A 17,599-nucleotide genomic window follows, 5' to 3' on the forward strand; every position below is an offset into this window, starting at 1 on the left:
TTACGCAGCGGTTCATGAACTGAGGTATATACAAATGAGGAAAAAAGGGGTAAGCTTTATGTCTCGGTTCTAAACTGAGGCAATATGTGGGGGTCTTTTGCCTCAATTGGTTTTGAACCGAGGCGGTAGATGTCCTTTTTTTTTTCAGAAAATGGGGTGTTTTTCCTATTCAAAATCACTTTTTTTTTATTCTGTAATGGACAAATTTTAATTTTATGATGCATTGTTTCCCACTTCAACGCCACAAAACCTACTTCACCAATGAACATTAGGTTAATATAGTGTAATGAAATTAGAATGTTAGTCTAATGTTTTCATATTTTATATTAAACAATAAGGAGAAACGAACCAAGAGCTTTGCTTGAGAGAAGTAGAAGAAACAGGAAGGAAGAAGAAGAAAATCGCAAGGAAGAAAGGGGAAACGATGAGGAAGAAGATTGAACATTAGGTTAAAAGGTTTTATGTTTCTGAGAAGTTAAATATCGAAAGAGATACTGCCTCGATTATTTTTTTTTAACCGAGGCAATAGACCCCTTACTTCCTCGGTTATTAATGCAACCGATGCCTAAAACCCTTTTCACATAAAAACTGTCAGTGTTGCACAGGACATACTACCTCGGTTATGCGTAGAACCGAGGCAGTATGTCCTTTTCAAAAAGGTGTCAAGCCAAAAGTCTGTTTTGTAGAGGGACAGAAAATTTTTTGCAAGGTTTTAGGCCTCAGTTGCTATTTTAATCGAGGTAATATGGGTTTTTTTTGCCTCGGTTCCCTTTGAACCGAGGCGTATAAGTTGGTCGAAATTACGAAAATGCCACCGCGTTTTAAAAGGTTTCAGTTTCTTCTAATTTGAAGCCTATTTTGCTAGTTAAAACAGTTATTCACTAGTGAAAGGTGCAAAATTACCTCATTTTTTGCACCAATATTAAATTTTTTATCACTTAGAAGTTGGCTAGGAAGGGGGCCCGAAGTCGTAGAGCACTTTGACGTCGGTTGGAGGGGGGCCAACATCAAATACCCTACATTTTCACCCACTCTAGAACGTGAGCATCAGTCACGCGTTTTTTCTCTAGTTGCGTTCAACTTCTTCCTCTGTTTTCTCTTATTTGTCATTAACGTTTAGGTAGGTTTTCTTCAACTTTGCACCGTTTAAAATCAATTTGCATTGATTATAATACGTTTGGAACCATTATCTTTCATTTGTATTGATTAAAATTTGTTTTTGTTGGCTTTAGGTGTAGTTCTTGGGCGTGTTCTAAAACAATTACGACAATGATTTTTAGACCGTTATTGTGCGTGTTTTTCTCCTCACCCTCATAGTGGCACATGTCTACTCCTTCACCTTCACGGTTAGTTTCATTTTGGTTTTTTATGTATATTAGTCGTTGCATTTTTATTGGTTGTTGCACTTTTCATTGGTTGGTACTACTTGCTTAAATTCTGAAAATTTTTGTGGTGTATTCTTGTGTTGTATATTGATTTTTTATGGTTTTAGTGGAAGAAAATATTGATGAAATTCTTTTAAAAAAAGTCCATAAATTTACGTTTTTTGTTCTTACAACATACATTAATTAACGTCTTTTATAAGACAACAGACGTTAATTAAAGTTTGTTCAAAGACAACGTATGTCAATATAACGTTTCTCACTATGTTGTTGAACGTTTAACATACGTTAAAAACTTAAAATAACATACGTTAAAAATTATTTTTGTTTTAATGATATTAGTTAATGTACAAATGTATAATATAATAACCTCATCATATTCTCTATTATATATTATGTATTATATTTTAAAATATTCAATTAAAATGTTATTTTAAAATATATTATATATATCATTATAATATTATTCTAACTATACATATCATTAAAATATTTTACCTTCTTTTATCATAATTTAATAAATCTTTTAACTTATAATATTCTTTTATCTTTTATCGTAATTTATTAAATATTCTATTAAATATTTAATCTTATTTGTATATTTTTTATTTATTATAATTTCCAGAATTTACATTATTTATGTTTTTTTATAATGTTGATTGTATATAATTTTCACACCATCTCGTGTAATGAAATATTTATTACTTCGATTTGTAATATTAAATATATTTTTCACTTTTTATTATATGAACAAAATTTATTAACATATATGGAATAGTTATAAACAAAAGCTATAAGTTAAGAACTAGGAAGCTAATTAAAGTGATTTATAAACTAAAACTCTTTAAATAAACTATTTTCAAGTATGTTTTAAATATTTTTATATTACTCAAATTATATTATAAACCAATTAAATAAGTTAACAATTGATTTATAGCTTTTCGTGTCGGTAATCATGATATTTTGATATAGATTATGCGAGTATCATATTGAAGACACTTTGTGGACCACTTTGTGGCTATCAATATTTCAAAAATCTTTTACTTAAAACACTCTTTGATAGTAAATGTTATCATACCTTTATATGCAAAATTAAAGAACAGAAGATTAAGTGATGAAAAGCAGAGACCAAAAATACTCCACGTAGCCATTTGAAGATATAAAATACGTATAGTTTAAATGACTTTGATGATTTGTTTCTGGATGGGTGAATTGATTGAAGTGTTCGTTGAAAATATGTTCTTACGATCGAAAGGAAAAGGTCAAATATAATATAAGTCATTAAATTAATTCATTAAATTTTGATGTGAAATTAAAATTTGTTTATATATATATATATATATATATATATATATATATATATATATATATATATATATATATATATATATATATATATATATATAATTTTGATATATTTTAAATTTTAAACTTTAAAATAAATGATATATTTTTCTTAGATTAATTATGTTAAATTTTTTTGATATATCAAACAAAATTCTCCATTATTGATTAATATTAAAGTAAAAATGTGTTAAAAAATGCAAATATTAATACTAAGGTTGTGTTTGTTTTAAAGGATTAATTTGAAGGAGAGAAAATAGATGGATCTCAAAGAATTTGAGAATAAGTTGTTTGTTGTTTTTTTAGAAATTTAGGGTGAGTGAAAATAAATTTGAAAATAAAATTTGCAAAAATTTAGGTAAGATTTAACATATAAAATATATTTTAATAAATAAATAATATAGATTACGAAATTACCTTTGATAATAATAATATAAAATGTTATTTATGATTAAAATATTTTATGATAATTGTTTTTTGAAATATTAGAATTAAAAGAAAACTAATAAATAATTAACTATATTCTTTTAGGATTTTTTTTTGTTTATAAAATATTATAAACAAGTTATTTATAATAAAAATTATTATTATAACAAATAAAGAGTAAAATGTATTTGGTATAACAATAAATACTAAATATTTAGATATTAAATGTTGTTATAATTAGTATTTAATTGACACATTGTATTAATTTTTCTTTTAAATAATAATTGAAAACCATGTATTTGATTGTTAAGGATTATTTTAAATAAACTTTCCTACATACACATTAAAATAACAATGATGATAAAGTAAGGACATTATTGTAAAATTGTAAAATGTCATTTACAGCCCTCAAATCTTCTCTTATCAGAGAAAATGGGACAGTAAATCAGGCCAATTGAACGTAGCATAAGAGTTAAAATATTATATCCACTCATTTTAAAATTTAAGAACCAAAATATATAAAGTAAGTTTTAAAAATGAATAAAAGTTAATTTATCATTAAAAATTTAAAAACTAAAAACATATATAAAAAAATATTATTATTTTTAAATCCAATAAACTTGTACAAACACTTTATATTCATTATTTTATTTTTAAATTTTTTTATTTTGATAAATATTATGTTTTATGACTAAAATATCTTTAAAAATAATAATTAAGTGATGTATCATGTAAGACCCGTAAACTTTAGGAGTGGTGGGGACACTACTTATTTGTTTGGAGTGGAAGTATTGAGGGAAAGAGAAAAGGAAAGGGGGGCATTTTACGGGGGAGGCTTAGCAGAAAGGGGGCTCTCATTTTTGGCATGTGAGAGAGAGAGAGCCGTGAAGGTGAGGCAGCAGCAAAAATAAAAAAAGGAATTTGGGAGAAGAAGTCAAGGGGGGAAACAGCTGGGAAAAAGAGAAGAGTTTGTTTTACTTGGAGGATGGGGGAAGCAACACGTAAAGGATAGCTCCTTGGGAACAACTCATTCCTTTCATCCAACACTTCAATGTTTCTTCTCTTTGGCTAGCAGAACCAGCAGATGCCACGGTCCAGCTAGGAGGCGTCACAACCATGGCCTCCACACAACGTCCAACATCCAGGAGCCAGCAGCCACACCCACAGCAGTAGCACAACTTCCATCCAGCAAGCTTAGTTCAATAGGTTGTTGCGTCCAGTAAAGAAGATTTTCACGTCTAGCAACAACTCATGGCTAGCTCACGTAAAGAGTGAAGAGGGGCTGGAAAGAAGGAGGAAAGAAGAAGAAGGGAGGCACGTTCCTGGAAAGGGGGAAAGAGGTGGCTGCACGTTGAGAAGATGGAGGGGCTCCCTGTCTGCAGAGTGGTGCAGCTGATGGTTTGGTAAGTCTTCCCACTTTGAAGTGCTCCAACCACTAAGGAACACCATCATCTCCATCATCAATAGGCACAGCACTAAGGAAGGAAGGGAGAAGCTGGGAGTGCACGGGTTCTACTTCTTAAAGAGAAGAGTTGGTAGATTCAAGGAGTTGGAAGGAGATCCGCACACTACATTTCTAGATTCAAGGAAGTCTTCAAGAGGTAAGGGGAGCTAGATCTTTTATTTAGTTGATGATGTATGTTGTATTTGATGCAAATCTGGGAAGAATGGGATGAATATTTGGGTTCTGGTTTCGTTTCTGGGTTTTCTGGAAAACTTGCAGAATTTCTGCAGAAACACCGTTCGTCCAATTTGATTTCAAATTGGACGTTCGTCCTAAATAGCTAACGTTCGTCCAAAATGGTTGAACGTTCGTCAAGGTGAATTTGGACGTTCGTCCAAATTGTTCGGTAGTCGTTGGAGAGCGTTCGTTTGTGGACGCTCGTTCAAAGTTGGTGAAGTGAAAAGGGGACGTTCGTCCCATTCGCTATGCGCGTCCGTCCTTAAATCCAAGTGTTCGACGTTGAGTGATTCGTTCTGTACGTGTGAGCGTTCGTCCGTTTAGAGCCACATAGAACGTTCGTCCAATGCCTAAGAACGTTCGTCCAGATGTTGAACGTTCGCTTTTAAGGAATGGGAGTGATATATGACCGAGAGTGGTGTCTGGTAATCGTTTACAGCACCCATGTAAACGATTACCCGAGAGAATTAGCCAAAATGTACAGAAAGTCTAACACAGGTACTCAGTTAGATGAACAGGGGTCGTCATTGGAAAACCATGAGTTTTAGGCACTTCTGCACCTTCCCGGAGACGTTGTACGTTCGTTCTGGACGGTCACTGAGCGTTCGTTATAAATGAGGCTCGGTCTCCAACTGAGCATCCGCCTGAAATAGTACTCGGCCTAGAGCGTTCGTCCAGTTTGAGCGTTCGTCCAATGAGCGTTCGTCCTAGCATTCGTCCCAGTGAGCGTTCGACAGTGAGCGTTCGTTCGTCCAGTGAGCGTTCGTCCAAATGGCTCGACCAAGCGTTCGGCCTTAAATTCAGTGTTGAGCGTTCGGCCTTTGAGCGAGTGTGAGTGAGCGTTCGTCCTTAGTTCAATTTTTAGCGTTCGTCCTTGATTTCATCTGTGAGCGTTCGTCCATTCGTCCAAACCGAGCGTTCGTCCAAAATGATCAGCATCGAGCGTTCGTCCAAACAGTGAGTGAGCGTTCGTCCTTAACACATTGATTTGAGCGTCTGTCCTGGATATAGAAGTGAGCGTTCGTCCTTAATTGAGTAAGCGTTCGTCCAATTTGGTGGTGAATAGTGTTCGTCCAAGAGTGTGCAAAGGGTTAAATTGCTATTGTTTTGGATTGAATTAAATATATAAAATGTTGAAAGTATGATACGATGTGATTTATTTAAAAATGTGAGCATGTATGAATTATGATAAATTATCGTGATTATATGATGAAAATGATGAATGTGAGTATGATTCGGAAATCTCAGGGAGAGATGGATGGAGGTAGTTATGTGAAATATTGTGGTTGTGCCGGTATAATTGTAGGAGCTTCGAAATGGTATGTCTATCCCTACACTCAAAGCATTATTCACACTCAAGTAGAGAAGAATAATGTTAGTGGTGAGAGTAGAGGGAGATCCTCGTCTATAGTCTTTGAATTTAGACATAGGCAGCTTGGGGGATTTATATAGCTAGCGTTGGAGAAAGACCAGCAGAGCTAGCAAGTGTAGAGACGACCAATAGTTCGACAATTATACAAGAATCCGGATGAGTCGTGTGAATATGTGGATTGTGGTTTAATAAGCATGCCTAAATATTTCTGTATATGAATCTATGTATGATAACATGCTTTTTATATCTAGCTCACCCTTGCATTGTTTGTGTTGTGTGCCGTTGGGATATGATTCTTTGGCGATGATCATCCACTTGGATGGGAGCAGATATTGTCGAGGAGAGTCCTTTGGAGTAAGAGCTAGAGAATATTGAGGTTGCGGAGTAGTCTTCTTAGGAATTCCTATCTGAACACGTGTAGTGTTCGAATCTATAAACTGTTTAAGTTTGAAATTTCGTTTCTTTTATTTTGGATGACTGTAATTTAATACTTAAATTACACGTCGTATTCTGACTGTTCTCTATATTTGAATGTTGACGTCTTTATTATGTAATATTGATTATTATATAATCGGGATGTTACATATCAGATATAAAAAAAAAATCCAAATGAAAAAGAAGTAGAAGTGACGGAATGAGTAATATAAATACATATGATGTTTGACCATCCTTGTCTTGTCTGTTTCTGCAAAATAAGAAACACAGAAAAACAGAAAACATGGAAAGAGATGAGAAGAGTGTGTTTGTCATCACCGACTGTTTGGACGGCGCAATGTTAGGTATTATTATAATAATATAATCATAAACTTATTTATTTAATTTAATATTAATATGGATGTTATTTAATGATTTTTATAGTAATTACTATTGTTTTGGGTATAGCATAGAATATTTTTTGAATATACTTTCACATTTTACTTCGAGTTTGTTTAGGTAATTTTAAATATTTTTAATCAAAATCTTTTTTTTCTCGTCTTTTAAATTATTTGAAATATTTATTAAAAGTGTTTTGATGTTTAAGTAAGTAATTAATCTAATAAATGATCATAATAAAGTATTAAATTCATAATTATAATCTCCTATTTTATTATCTTTGATTTTAATTTATAACTTTTAAAATAATTTAAGATTAGATAAAAGTTAAAAGTAAGAATAATAGATAATGAACTATAATTGAATCTTATTAAAATTTTATTAATTCTAATTCATCCGAAAAACTATAAATAAAAATAAAAAGTAAGAAGAGATAAAATTATATTTATTTGTTAATTTAAGACTTTACTTTATATTAATTACTGACTTAACGTATTTTTTACCATATCCAAAATGAAAATGGTTTGAAATACATGCAATAAAAGATTTTGATTAACGAAATTCAGAATTATCTAAACAAACTCGAAATAAAATATAAAGATGTATTTTGAAGAAATACTCAATCCTATATTCAAAACAGTTATATAATATTAAAATAAAATATTATACTTAACACTTGGGTGATATGATGTTGCAAAAGCTTTTAATCATTAATATATGTGATTTTGGAAAATGTGATGATTTATTGCATGGCCAATGTAACAATGAAAAGCTTAATAATTATCTTTAATGAATATAGCTATTTTTTAATTACTATGAGTAATATTATGTTAAATATGTAACAGATTAAGTAATATATTTAGTTTATTTCAAATATCTTAAATTCTAAGAGAAAGTCTCTCTAAAAAATATTTGAAGTTACATTTCAGATACGTTAAAATTTTTGTTTTGGTTATTATATTTGAACCAAATATTCCATTGTTCCTCAATATTTTTATACAAGTAAAATGTTCGATTGGATGAATTGGCATACTAAAATATTAATAGTAAATATAGTAATAATAAAAGTAATAATAATAATAATAATAATAATAATAATAATAATTTATAGTATTATGTAAAGAGTATTGTTTTTCTGTGCAACTTTTTTTTTTCACTTTTACCCTTTAATAAGTAACCATTTATCAATTTTATCTTTTCATGACTATTTTTATTTTTTTAATTTAACCGTTTCATTTAAATTATATATATATATATATATATATATATATATATATTAAATTATTATTTTTAATAAAATATTATTTTCAAAAGCAATAAAAATTATCTATAATCAAATTATAAATGTATATTTATTTTTGTAATTATAATTTTATTGGTTTTTATTATATGAAAAAAAGTAAACCCACATAACATATGTATTTTTACTAATCTATACCTTTATATGAAGAGATAATTATTTTTTGTACATAACTTTTATTTTATTCTTTATAATATAATTATTAATTTATTTTTTTTAAAAGTATAATTGTTAGATTTTGTAGACATAATCACTATTTTAAAATATTTAGTATAAAATTATTGTAGGTTTTTCTTAATTTTTTTCCTCTCTTTTGTTTGTTTGTTATATTTGTAGTTTCTATCAATAACATATAGTTACTTCTTTCTATTTTTCTTATTTTTCTTTTATATATTAACTTAATTAATTTACATATTTTATTAACTGATAATACAATACAAATATTTAAAAAATCAGACGTGTATATACAAGCATATGTGTTTACAGTAATAATAATATTATGATCAATAATAATAAGAAGAAGACGACGTGTATCTCTACCAGTCACTTGTATGTTTTTTTTATACCTACTGTGGTTATACCTAGTATCACCAGCATGTCAACTCATCCATTTTAAACATTGTTATAGATAATGTAATGGAAGAATTGACATTGTCCAACTTAAAAAAAATAATGAATATTTTCAAATATAAATATAAATTATTAATTAAATCTAATATTGTTATACTAACACGTGAAGTAATGAAAAATTAAAATTTTAAAAATTGGACAAATAATTTATTATAACAAAAATTATTGAGAGAAATAAAAAATACATATATAACATTTCCGATATCATTTTTCAGTAAAGAGGTATAGCTTTTTATCTTTTTCATTTTTATTAATGTGTTTACTTTTTTTAATGATAGTAAAATATAGTTTTTATAATTTTATTGTAAATATTTTTTATTTATTTTATAAATAATTTGATAATTAAAATATAGTTAAATTTTAAAAAATTGGAAAATCGAATGGAAGGGATAAAAGTACTTCATTTTGTCATAGCATTAAATTTGGGACCTAAAGATTGAGAAGCGTGTATATAGGAGCACAGAGGACAATACTTTTTCAAAGGATAAGCCTATCTTAAGTACCCACTAGTAGAAAATGATAGAAAAAAATATCTTTCTGAATATTATTGTCACTATACAATCAATAAAAACAGTTAAACATTTAGCCAAAAACATAAAATAATAAAACAAACTTTATATATATATATAATTGTTGTGACATAAGGTAATTTTTTTTTTAAATTTAACCTCTATATAGAATAATAGACTTCGGTTTTTCGTAGAACCGAAGTTTATACTGATATATATAAACTTATATTATAAACTAAAGTCTATAATTTATAAATAATTTCAAAATTATCACCATAGAAAAAATTTATTTTTTTTAATCAAAGCTTATTAGAAAAATTCAAATACATTGTCTTACACTATTTTAAACAGTATTTAAATTTAAACATAATTAATAAGATAAAACAAGTTTTTATTTTGTTTCCATATCGTGAAAACTCTCTGAGATTTGTGCTACCATTTAAAGGCCATATATAAATTAGGTTGGAGCAAACAACGCTCACCTTTTCAACTCCATTCGTACCATGGAAACAGATATAAGAGATAATCATAATAGTTATCTATGGAAGAAAAAATATTATATCAAGTTGGACAATAAAGTCTATGCAGAGTTATAAGTATGTGTACTAGAAGATTCTGTCGTTTATATTCAGAACCACAATTTCACGTGCATCATGGACAGACAAACGCTCATTTAATATTTTTTATTTTAGTTTATTTCCAATCACGTTATTCATTATATTTTCTATTTGTTATTTTCCAATTTTATTTTTATTGTCAACTTTTTTTATTCGTGTGCATGCCATCAAACATGAAGCAAAAATAGATGTACGCATGAGAAGGCAAAGGCTATATATGGGAAGGTCCTAGCTAGGGTTACCAATCACTTCATATATGCACCAAGCCTAGGGTTTGTTACTAATTAGTAACTTAAATTGGACAGATAAAAGTAAACAAAATTTAGGAATTAAATACGTTATTTTTGACACTTTTGCTATTGACGATTAAAAATAAACTTTAAATTTAATTAACAGATTTGAAAAGTAAGATTTGCATTTATATAAAAACTTTCAACACGTATCTTACATCAAAATATATATATATATATATATATATATATTAATGAATAATCTTGTAATGATCAAAATTTAACCCATAACTTTAATAATATACTCGAAAATAAATTTTAAACTTAATTTAATTTTACAAAACTAACTTATATATTATAAATTCATTTTATCTTTTATTATATGTGACTTCTAAAATATTAGTAAAAGAAAAAAAATTAAATTGTATTTCTTTTTGTAAGACCCTGGAAAATAACGTACATTGGAGTACGCGTGGCAGCTGGAGAGCTGGGCACCTCAACAACGTACGTGGCGGCAGCAGGGAGGAGCATTCCAACAGCAGACGCCAGGTGTCACGCTGCATGGGGTCTGGAGTTGGGAAAACGCAGTGCAGTTTGCGTGTCACTCGGAGGGCGCGACAGTTCAATAGAGAACGCCAGGTGTCACGGCGAGAGGAATCTGGAAAGCGTTGGTGGAATGCACGTGGCTGACGAGGAGCGGACGTTCGGCACTGGAAACAAAGCATGCATTTTCAGAAAAATTCATCTCTCGCTCTACACGCACACTCCTTTCTTAATTCTGGAAAATTCTTTCTCTCCTCCTTCTCTCTACGACTTCCCCACCTTCTCTCTAGGAACCTTCATCTCCTCTCTACCATTACTCACTTCTTTTAACTCCAATCAACTTTCTGAAACCGTAGAAACGTTCACGGGCCAGTAAGCTTCATTTTAAGCTGAACCTCTTTTGATCCTGTAACCGGTAAGTTTCCCAGCCATACCCTAGTTCTGGAGTTACTATGAACGCTGTTTCAGTTGCATGCAAGGATAAAATCTGAATTTCTAAGTTTTCTTTGGTTAGACTTAGTTAAGGAGCGTAAGGAAGAGCTTAGCGGGTAGAAAGTTATAGTTGGGCAGATTCAAGTTACACTGTTGAACGTTCACTGCTATCCAGGTAAGGGAAGCTTATACGTTTAATTTATACTTGTATGTGGTTTAAATCTGGATTGCATGTATTAAAAGTATTATGTTTGAACTGTATGGACGTTTACTGATATCTGGTATGAATTCTGGTTTTGATTGATCTGTCATGAACGAACACTGCTTGTATGTATTAAATATGTTGTGATTTTGATTGAAATGCATGTTGGTTTGATTACGTATGAATGGAGTATGGTTATTGTATATTTGGAATGATTAAAATGTCGAGATCTGTATGATTATGATGTATTAAATCTGGAATGAAAGATATAAAGTTTATAAAGTTGAAATCTGGAAAATTCTGTTAAGGTTGAAAAACCTGAAATTTAAATCTTCCCTTTTATAAATGACGCTCGTCATCGCACGGTCTTAGACCGTTCGGTTTCCTTGAAATAACTTAGAATGGAATTCTTTCATTTGGAAAGAATTCTGCTCGAGAACGAGCGTCCCCATTTGGATGTCTGAGCGTTCGGTTTAGCTCAGCGGTATTTAAATATTTGAAACTTTATAAATATGTAACGCTCGTTCTTTAACCGAGCGTTCGTCCTTGAGAGCATTCGACCTCATGTCGAGCGTTCGTCTTTGATAGCGTTCGGCCTTGTGTCGAACGTTCGTTCTTAATAGCGTTCGGTCTTATGACGAACGATCGTCTTAAACTGCTTATGGTATTCTACCAAGCGTTCGTTCTACATAGCGCTCGGTCTTATAACGAGTGTCCGTCCAGAACCGCGCTAGGTCTCATACCAAGCGCTCGTACTGATTGGATAAATATCTGATAGAAAAGCGTTCGTTCAAAGTATTAAATATTCATTGTCTTGACGTTCGTTCAATTCCTGACATTGGTTTTCATATGCAAATTTCTTCAAAGATAAATCCTAAGTATTCCTGATCCTCCGTTTTCTTAAAATTTGGTTCAAGTATTATCCCCAAATATTTTCTAAGTATCAGTACACTTTAAGTCGAGTCAGTTCATTTAATTGACCAAGCACAAGGGTACGTTCGTTATATATTTTTCTGAATGTCCAGTAATCGTATTTGGACTTTCGTCCTAATTATTCAGTGGACTGAGCGTTCGTCATTTTTGACTCCAAAACCTAATGATGTAAAAGATGATGGCATATGATAAATTAAAGTGTGAACACTATGAGAACTGGATTTATGATGTTGGATTTTTTGGACGAGCGTTCCAGGGAGGAACGTCTCATATATATATATATATATTGAAAGATTGAATTGGTAAAGTATGACCGTGGGTAGCTAATGCTGGCTTGGTCCATCCTGATATTCCGTGATACTCATCTTCATGTAGAGGAGAGTAGTTCATGTGTGGGAATGGCAGGAGGTCCTTAGTCCATAAGTTAACATGGGCGATGTAAGAACGGACTAACCTCGAGTGGCAGCTGTTGAGGGCTTCCCAGTTACTACACCACTCGGGTGCAAGGACGCCTGTAGCTACATGGTTCATACAGTCCGGACGGTCTGTCTTATATACGTATGTTTATGATTGTGATTGGATAAGTCAAATGTTGTATGTGTGAATTGAAATGTAAATGTATGTGTTGATTTTATAAATTAAATATTATAAGCTTACCCTTGCATTTCCATTATGTGTCTACTGTCCATGTATATTTCCGTCTTGTCAAAATGCAATGATCATCCGTTGTGGGTGTGAGCAGATGGTGGTGCATCCCTTGATAAAATGCTGGAAGATGAAAATTTGGATGAAGCAAATCGGGTGGAGGTTGAAGTGAAGGCCGAACAGTAGCTCGTTCGGTTTTTAGTTAGTTTATTTAGGATGGCGGTCCGCTTGTGAGCGAGCGCCCTTTTGCTGGATGTAACTACTTGGACGTTCGGTATTTTATTTTGTAAACCGTTCGTCCTCATTGTTTTGTAAACGCTCGTAACTTATGTTTGCATGTAAGGCCGTTCGGCCATTCGCGAATTTAACCCCTCTTATTTAAGGACTGTTTCTCCATACTATTACGTGTAATTATTCTAAATATATAGTTGTTGACTGTAGAATTTTGGGATGTTACATTAGTGGTATCAGAGCAGTTTTGTTCTCTTAAGGACACTGTAGGGTTATGAGTGCACTGTGTTTTGCTGTGTGCTTATTAGATGTTTAATGAGTTATTATTGCTTTAACTCTTAGACATAAATAACGCTCGTTTTTCTCTGTATCCAGAGAACCAATGGCACCTAGATTGCCTCCCCCTTCTCAACCGAATGAACCTGATGCTTCCAACAACTCTAGATTGTTGGAGAACGTCATTGAGAGACTCCAACAACAAAATACCACCCTCATGGAACAAAACGCCACCCTGATGCAGCAAAACCAAGCTGCTGTGCAAGGATTGGAGGCCTCGCGTGTTAATTCTGAAAACACGCAAAGGCAATTGATGGAGATCTTGGCTGCCACTAGAGGTACGCCTGGAGCTTCTTCTTCAAACGCCAATCAACATGCGACCCAACCAAATGCTGAATGGAGTTTGGAGAGTTTTATCCAGCACCGTCCGTCCAAGTTCAGTGGCAAGTGTCTTCCGGATGAAGCGGACCAGTGGCTGAGAGATATGGAGAGAATTTTCAACGCCAAGAGATGTCCGGATGAAAACCGCTTGGCGTATACGGAGTACTTGCTGACTGGAGAAGCCAGCCACTGGTGGGCGAGCGCCAGAGCCATTCTGACGGACGCTCACCAGCAGATTACTTGGGAAATGTTCAGAGACAAATTCTATGAAGAATACTTCCCCGACAGCGTCCGTTTTGCCAAGGAGGTTGAATTTCTGCAACTCGTCCAAGGTGGAATGTCCGTTTCTGAGTATACGAACAAGTTCAAACACTTGGTTCGTTTCAATACGATGGCCACCAGTGGAGAGTGGCAGTGCAGGAAGTTTGAGAACGGACTGCGGAGCGACTTGAAGGTTTTAATCTCCAGCCTTTGTATACGGACGTTCCCTGCCTTGGTCGAGAGAGCCAAAGTGTTGGAGAAGAATATGGCGGAAGCTGAAAGACAGAAGAAACAGCAACAAGGGAGTAAGGGACCTATAGTGTCCCGGGGAGGTACCGTTCCGAGAAGGACACCTTACCCTCGTCCTAGTCAGCCATCTAGCACGAGCAGTTCTCAAGCTTTAGTTCCTGCTGGACAAGCTGGGCAGTACGGGAACGTTACTTGTTTCCAGTGTGGAGGACCACACTACCGTTCGTCGTGTCCTCAGTTGGTGGGAGGAAAATACTGTAACCGGTGTGGACGAAATGGACATTTGGAGAACGAGTGCAACATGAGTGGTCGAGCGGTGATGAGACCACCGAACGCTGGAAGGAATCAGCAAGGGAGAGGTGGACGAGCCCAAGCTGTTGGGCGTGTGTATGCGATAACTGGAGCGGAGGCGGCTAGCTCAGGTATATTCATCAACCGCACTTTCTTGTGGTATGAACTGCCTTGCTGTACACTGTTTTGATTACTGTGATAAGGAAGCTGTTCGGTCTGATAGTGTAAACACCAACAATTGGGTTAGTTTAGATATTCGACCAGTGAGATAGATGTTTGTTACTATGTTAGTGAGAGTGCTATTTTCTAGAATTGACTAACTTAGGAGAGATTTAATGTGAATGGGATGTTGGCGTTCGGTATCCCATGAAAATAACTTAGAATAAGAATTCTTTCAATTGGAAAGGATTATGTTTGAGACGAGCGTCCTTTGTGTGAAGGGTTAGGTTTGAGCGTTCGGCTCAGCCTAGCGTGTCCAACGATTGAAAATAAATTGAAGTGCATTTAGACCGCTCGGTTTTGTTCACCAGCGTTCGTCATAAGTAGCGCTTAGTATTATACTGAGCGTTCGTCCAAATGAACCCTCGATCTTAGACTGAGCGTTCGTCCTAAGTTAGCGTTCGGTCTAATACCGAACGTCCGTTCTAAAGGCGCGTTCGTTCTATTTTTGTGCTCGGTCAACTACGTAGGGTTCGCCCTAAATATCGTCCGGTTCGACACTGAACGTTCGTCTTAATAACGCTCGGTCTTGAAACGAGCGTTCGTTCTTAACAAGCGTTCGGTTTCGAAATGAGCGTTCGTTCTAAGAAGTGTACGGTCTTATACCGGTCGCTCGTCCATACTCTAAATTTCAGAACGTACGTAAATAGCGTTCGTCCCAAATTATCAAATGTTCACTCTTGGTCTTATTTAACACTCTTTCTCAGGGCGCTAAATATTCGTTTGATTATATCCTGGTCCTTTTGAAGATGGTCTACGATCTTTATATCCAAGTTTATTCTGAATCCGTTATACTAGGTTGTTAAGGGTCGGGTCCTTTGACCGTTCGGTTTCGTTCGTTCTTTAACGTTCGTCATTTATACCCTTTATTTGAATTTGCTATATATATATGTATATATATATATATATATATATACTTGTCTTAGTTTTCAATAATCAATTTATTCCGGGATATTCAGATTAATCTTTTATGTTCTCTTTCATCTGTTGCTTCTGTTTATCCTTTCCACACTCTAATCCAATAATAAAATACTTCAATATTAATTCTTTTCCTCTTGGAAAACTCGTGACTCTTCCTAATGAAAATTTCTCTCGTTCGGTATAATGTTACCAATCCATTAACCTTTCAAATTCAATGTCTCTGTATTTCAAAGTCATCTACTGGTTCCTTATTTCACGGTTCCATTGTAATTTATTTTCTTCCCATAAATATTTAGTCCTTACCCAAACATAACCGTTCGTTATAGTTGGAACCAGTCAACATTGAAGAAATTGATAAAGACGTGTGTGTGGGACGAAGTCACTTGTCCTAGGAAGCTGCTGCCGAATGTTCTTGGGTTGTAGACGCTTCGGGACGGTAGCGTATGAAGATATCATTTTCTTCTCAATTGGCTAATCCTCATTTAGTTTTCACGCATCGCCACTCTGGATATATATTGGAGACTCGTCTGATGTGCTAGGACTAGAAGGACTAGAACATGTTCGTATTTAAGGATAACGATTGTATAAATCCAACCAGTAGGTATTGGAGATACCCCATCTAGTGTTCAAGTAAAAATCCATCAGATGGGTGAAAGTGGTCTGGAACGAGAAGAATGACGACATTACAGGATAAGTTGAAGGTTTGCTAGCATGGACAAAGTACTCCGTCTACACTTTAGTATACCTAGATTTTCGAGGACGAAAATTTTTGTAGTCGGAGGGAATGTAAGACCCTGGAAAATAACGTACATTGGAGTACGCGTGGCAGCTGGAGAGCTGGGCACCTCAACAACGTACGTGGCGGCAGCAGGGAGGAGCATTCCAACAGCAGACGCCAGGTGTCACGCTGCATGGGGTCTGGAGTTGGGAAAACGCAGTGCAGTTTGCGTGTCACTCGGAGGGCGCGACAGTTCAATAGAGAACGCCAGGTGTCACGGCGAGAGGAATCTGGAAAGCGTTGGTGGAATGCACGTGGCTGACGAGGAGCGGACGTTCGGCACTGGAAACAAAGCATGCATTTTCAGAAAAATTCATCTCTCGCTCTACACGCACACTCCTTTCTTAATTCTGGAAAATTCTTTCTCTCCTCCTTCTCTCTACGACTTCCCCACCTTCTCTCTAGGAACCTTCATCTCCTCTCTACCATTACTCACTTCTTTTAACTCCAATCAACTTTCTGAAACCGTAGAAACGTTCACGGGCCAGTAAGCTTCATTTTAAGCTGAACCTCTTTTGATCCTGTAACCGGTAAGTTTCCCAGCCATACCCTAGTTCTGGAGTTACTATGAACGCTGTTTCAGTTGCATGCAAGGATAAAATCTGAATTTCTAAGTTTTCTTTGGTTAGACTTAGTTAAGGAGCGTAAGGAAGAGCTTAGCGGGTAGAAAGTTATAGTTGGGCAGATTCAAGTTACACTGTTGAATGTTCACTGCTATCCAGGTAAGGGAAGTTTATACGTTTAATTTATACTTGTATGTGGTTTAAATCTGGATTGCATGTATTAAAAGTATTATGTTTGAACTGTATGGACGTTTACTGATATCTGGTATGAATTCTGGTTTTGATTGATCTGTCATGAACGAACACTGCTTGTATGTATTAAATATGTTGTGATTTTGATTGAAATGCATGTTGGTTTGATTACGTATGA

At 33.8% G+C, this 17,599-nt stretch overlaps 1 protein-coding gene across 1 annotated transcript; it reads left to right on the forward strand.

Moving 5' to 3' along the window:
- The first annotated feature begins 13,672 nt into the window (after positions 1 to 13,672).
- On the forward strand, positions 13,673 to 14,938 carry LOC108346425 (uncharacterized). Its single transcript, XM_017585508.2, has one exon. It carries the CDS (start codon positions 13,673 to 13,675, stop codon positions 14,936 to 14,938), a length of 1,266 nt encoding a protein of 421 aa, XP_017440997.2.
- Positions 14,939 to 17,599: the final 2,661 nt, after the last annotated feature.

The sequence above is a fragment of the Vigna angularis genome, chromosome 2 (genome assembly GCF_016808095.1).
Source record: "Vigna angularis cultivar LongXiaoDou No.4 chromosome 2, ASM1680809v1, whole genome shotgun sequence".
Classification (NCBI taxonomy): domain Eukaryota; kingdom Viridiplantae; phylum Streptophyta; class Magnoliopsida; order Fabales; family Fabaceae; genus Vigna; species Vigna angularis.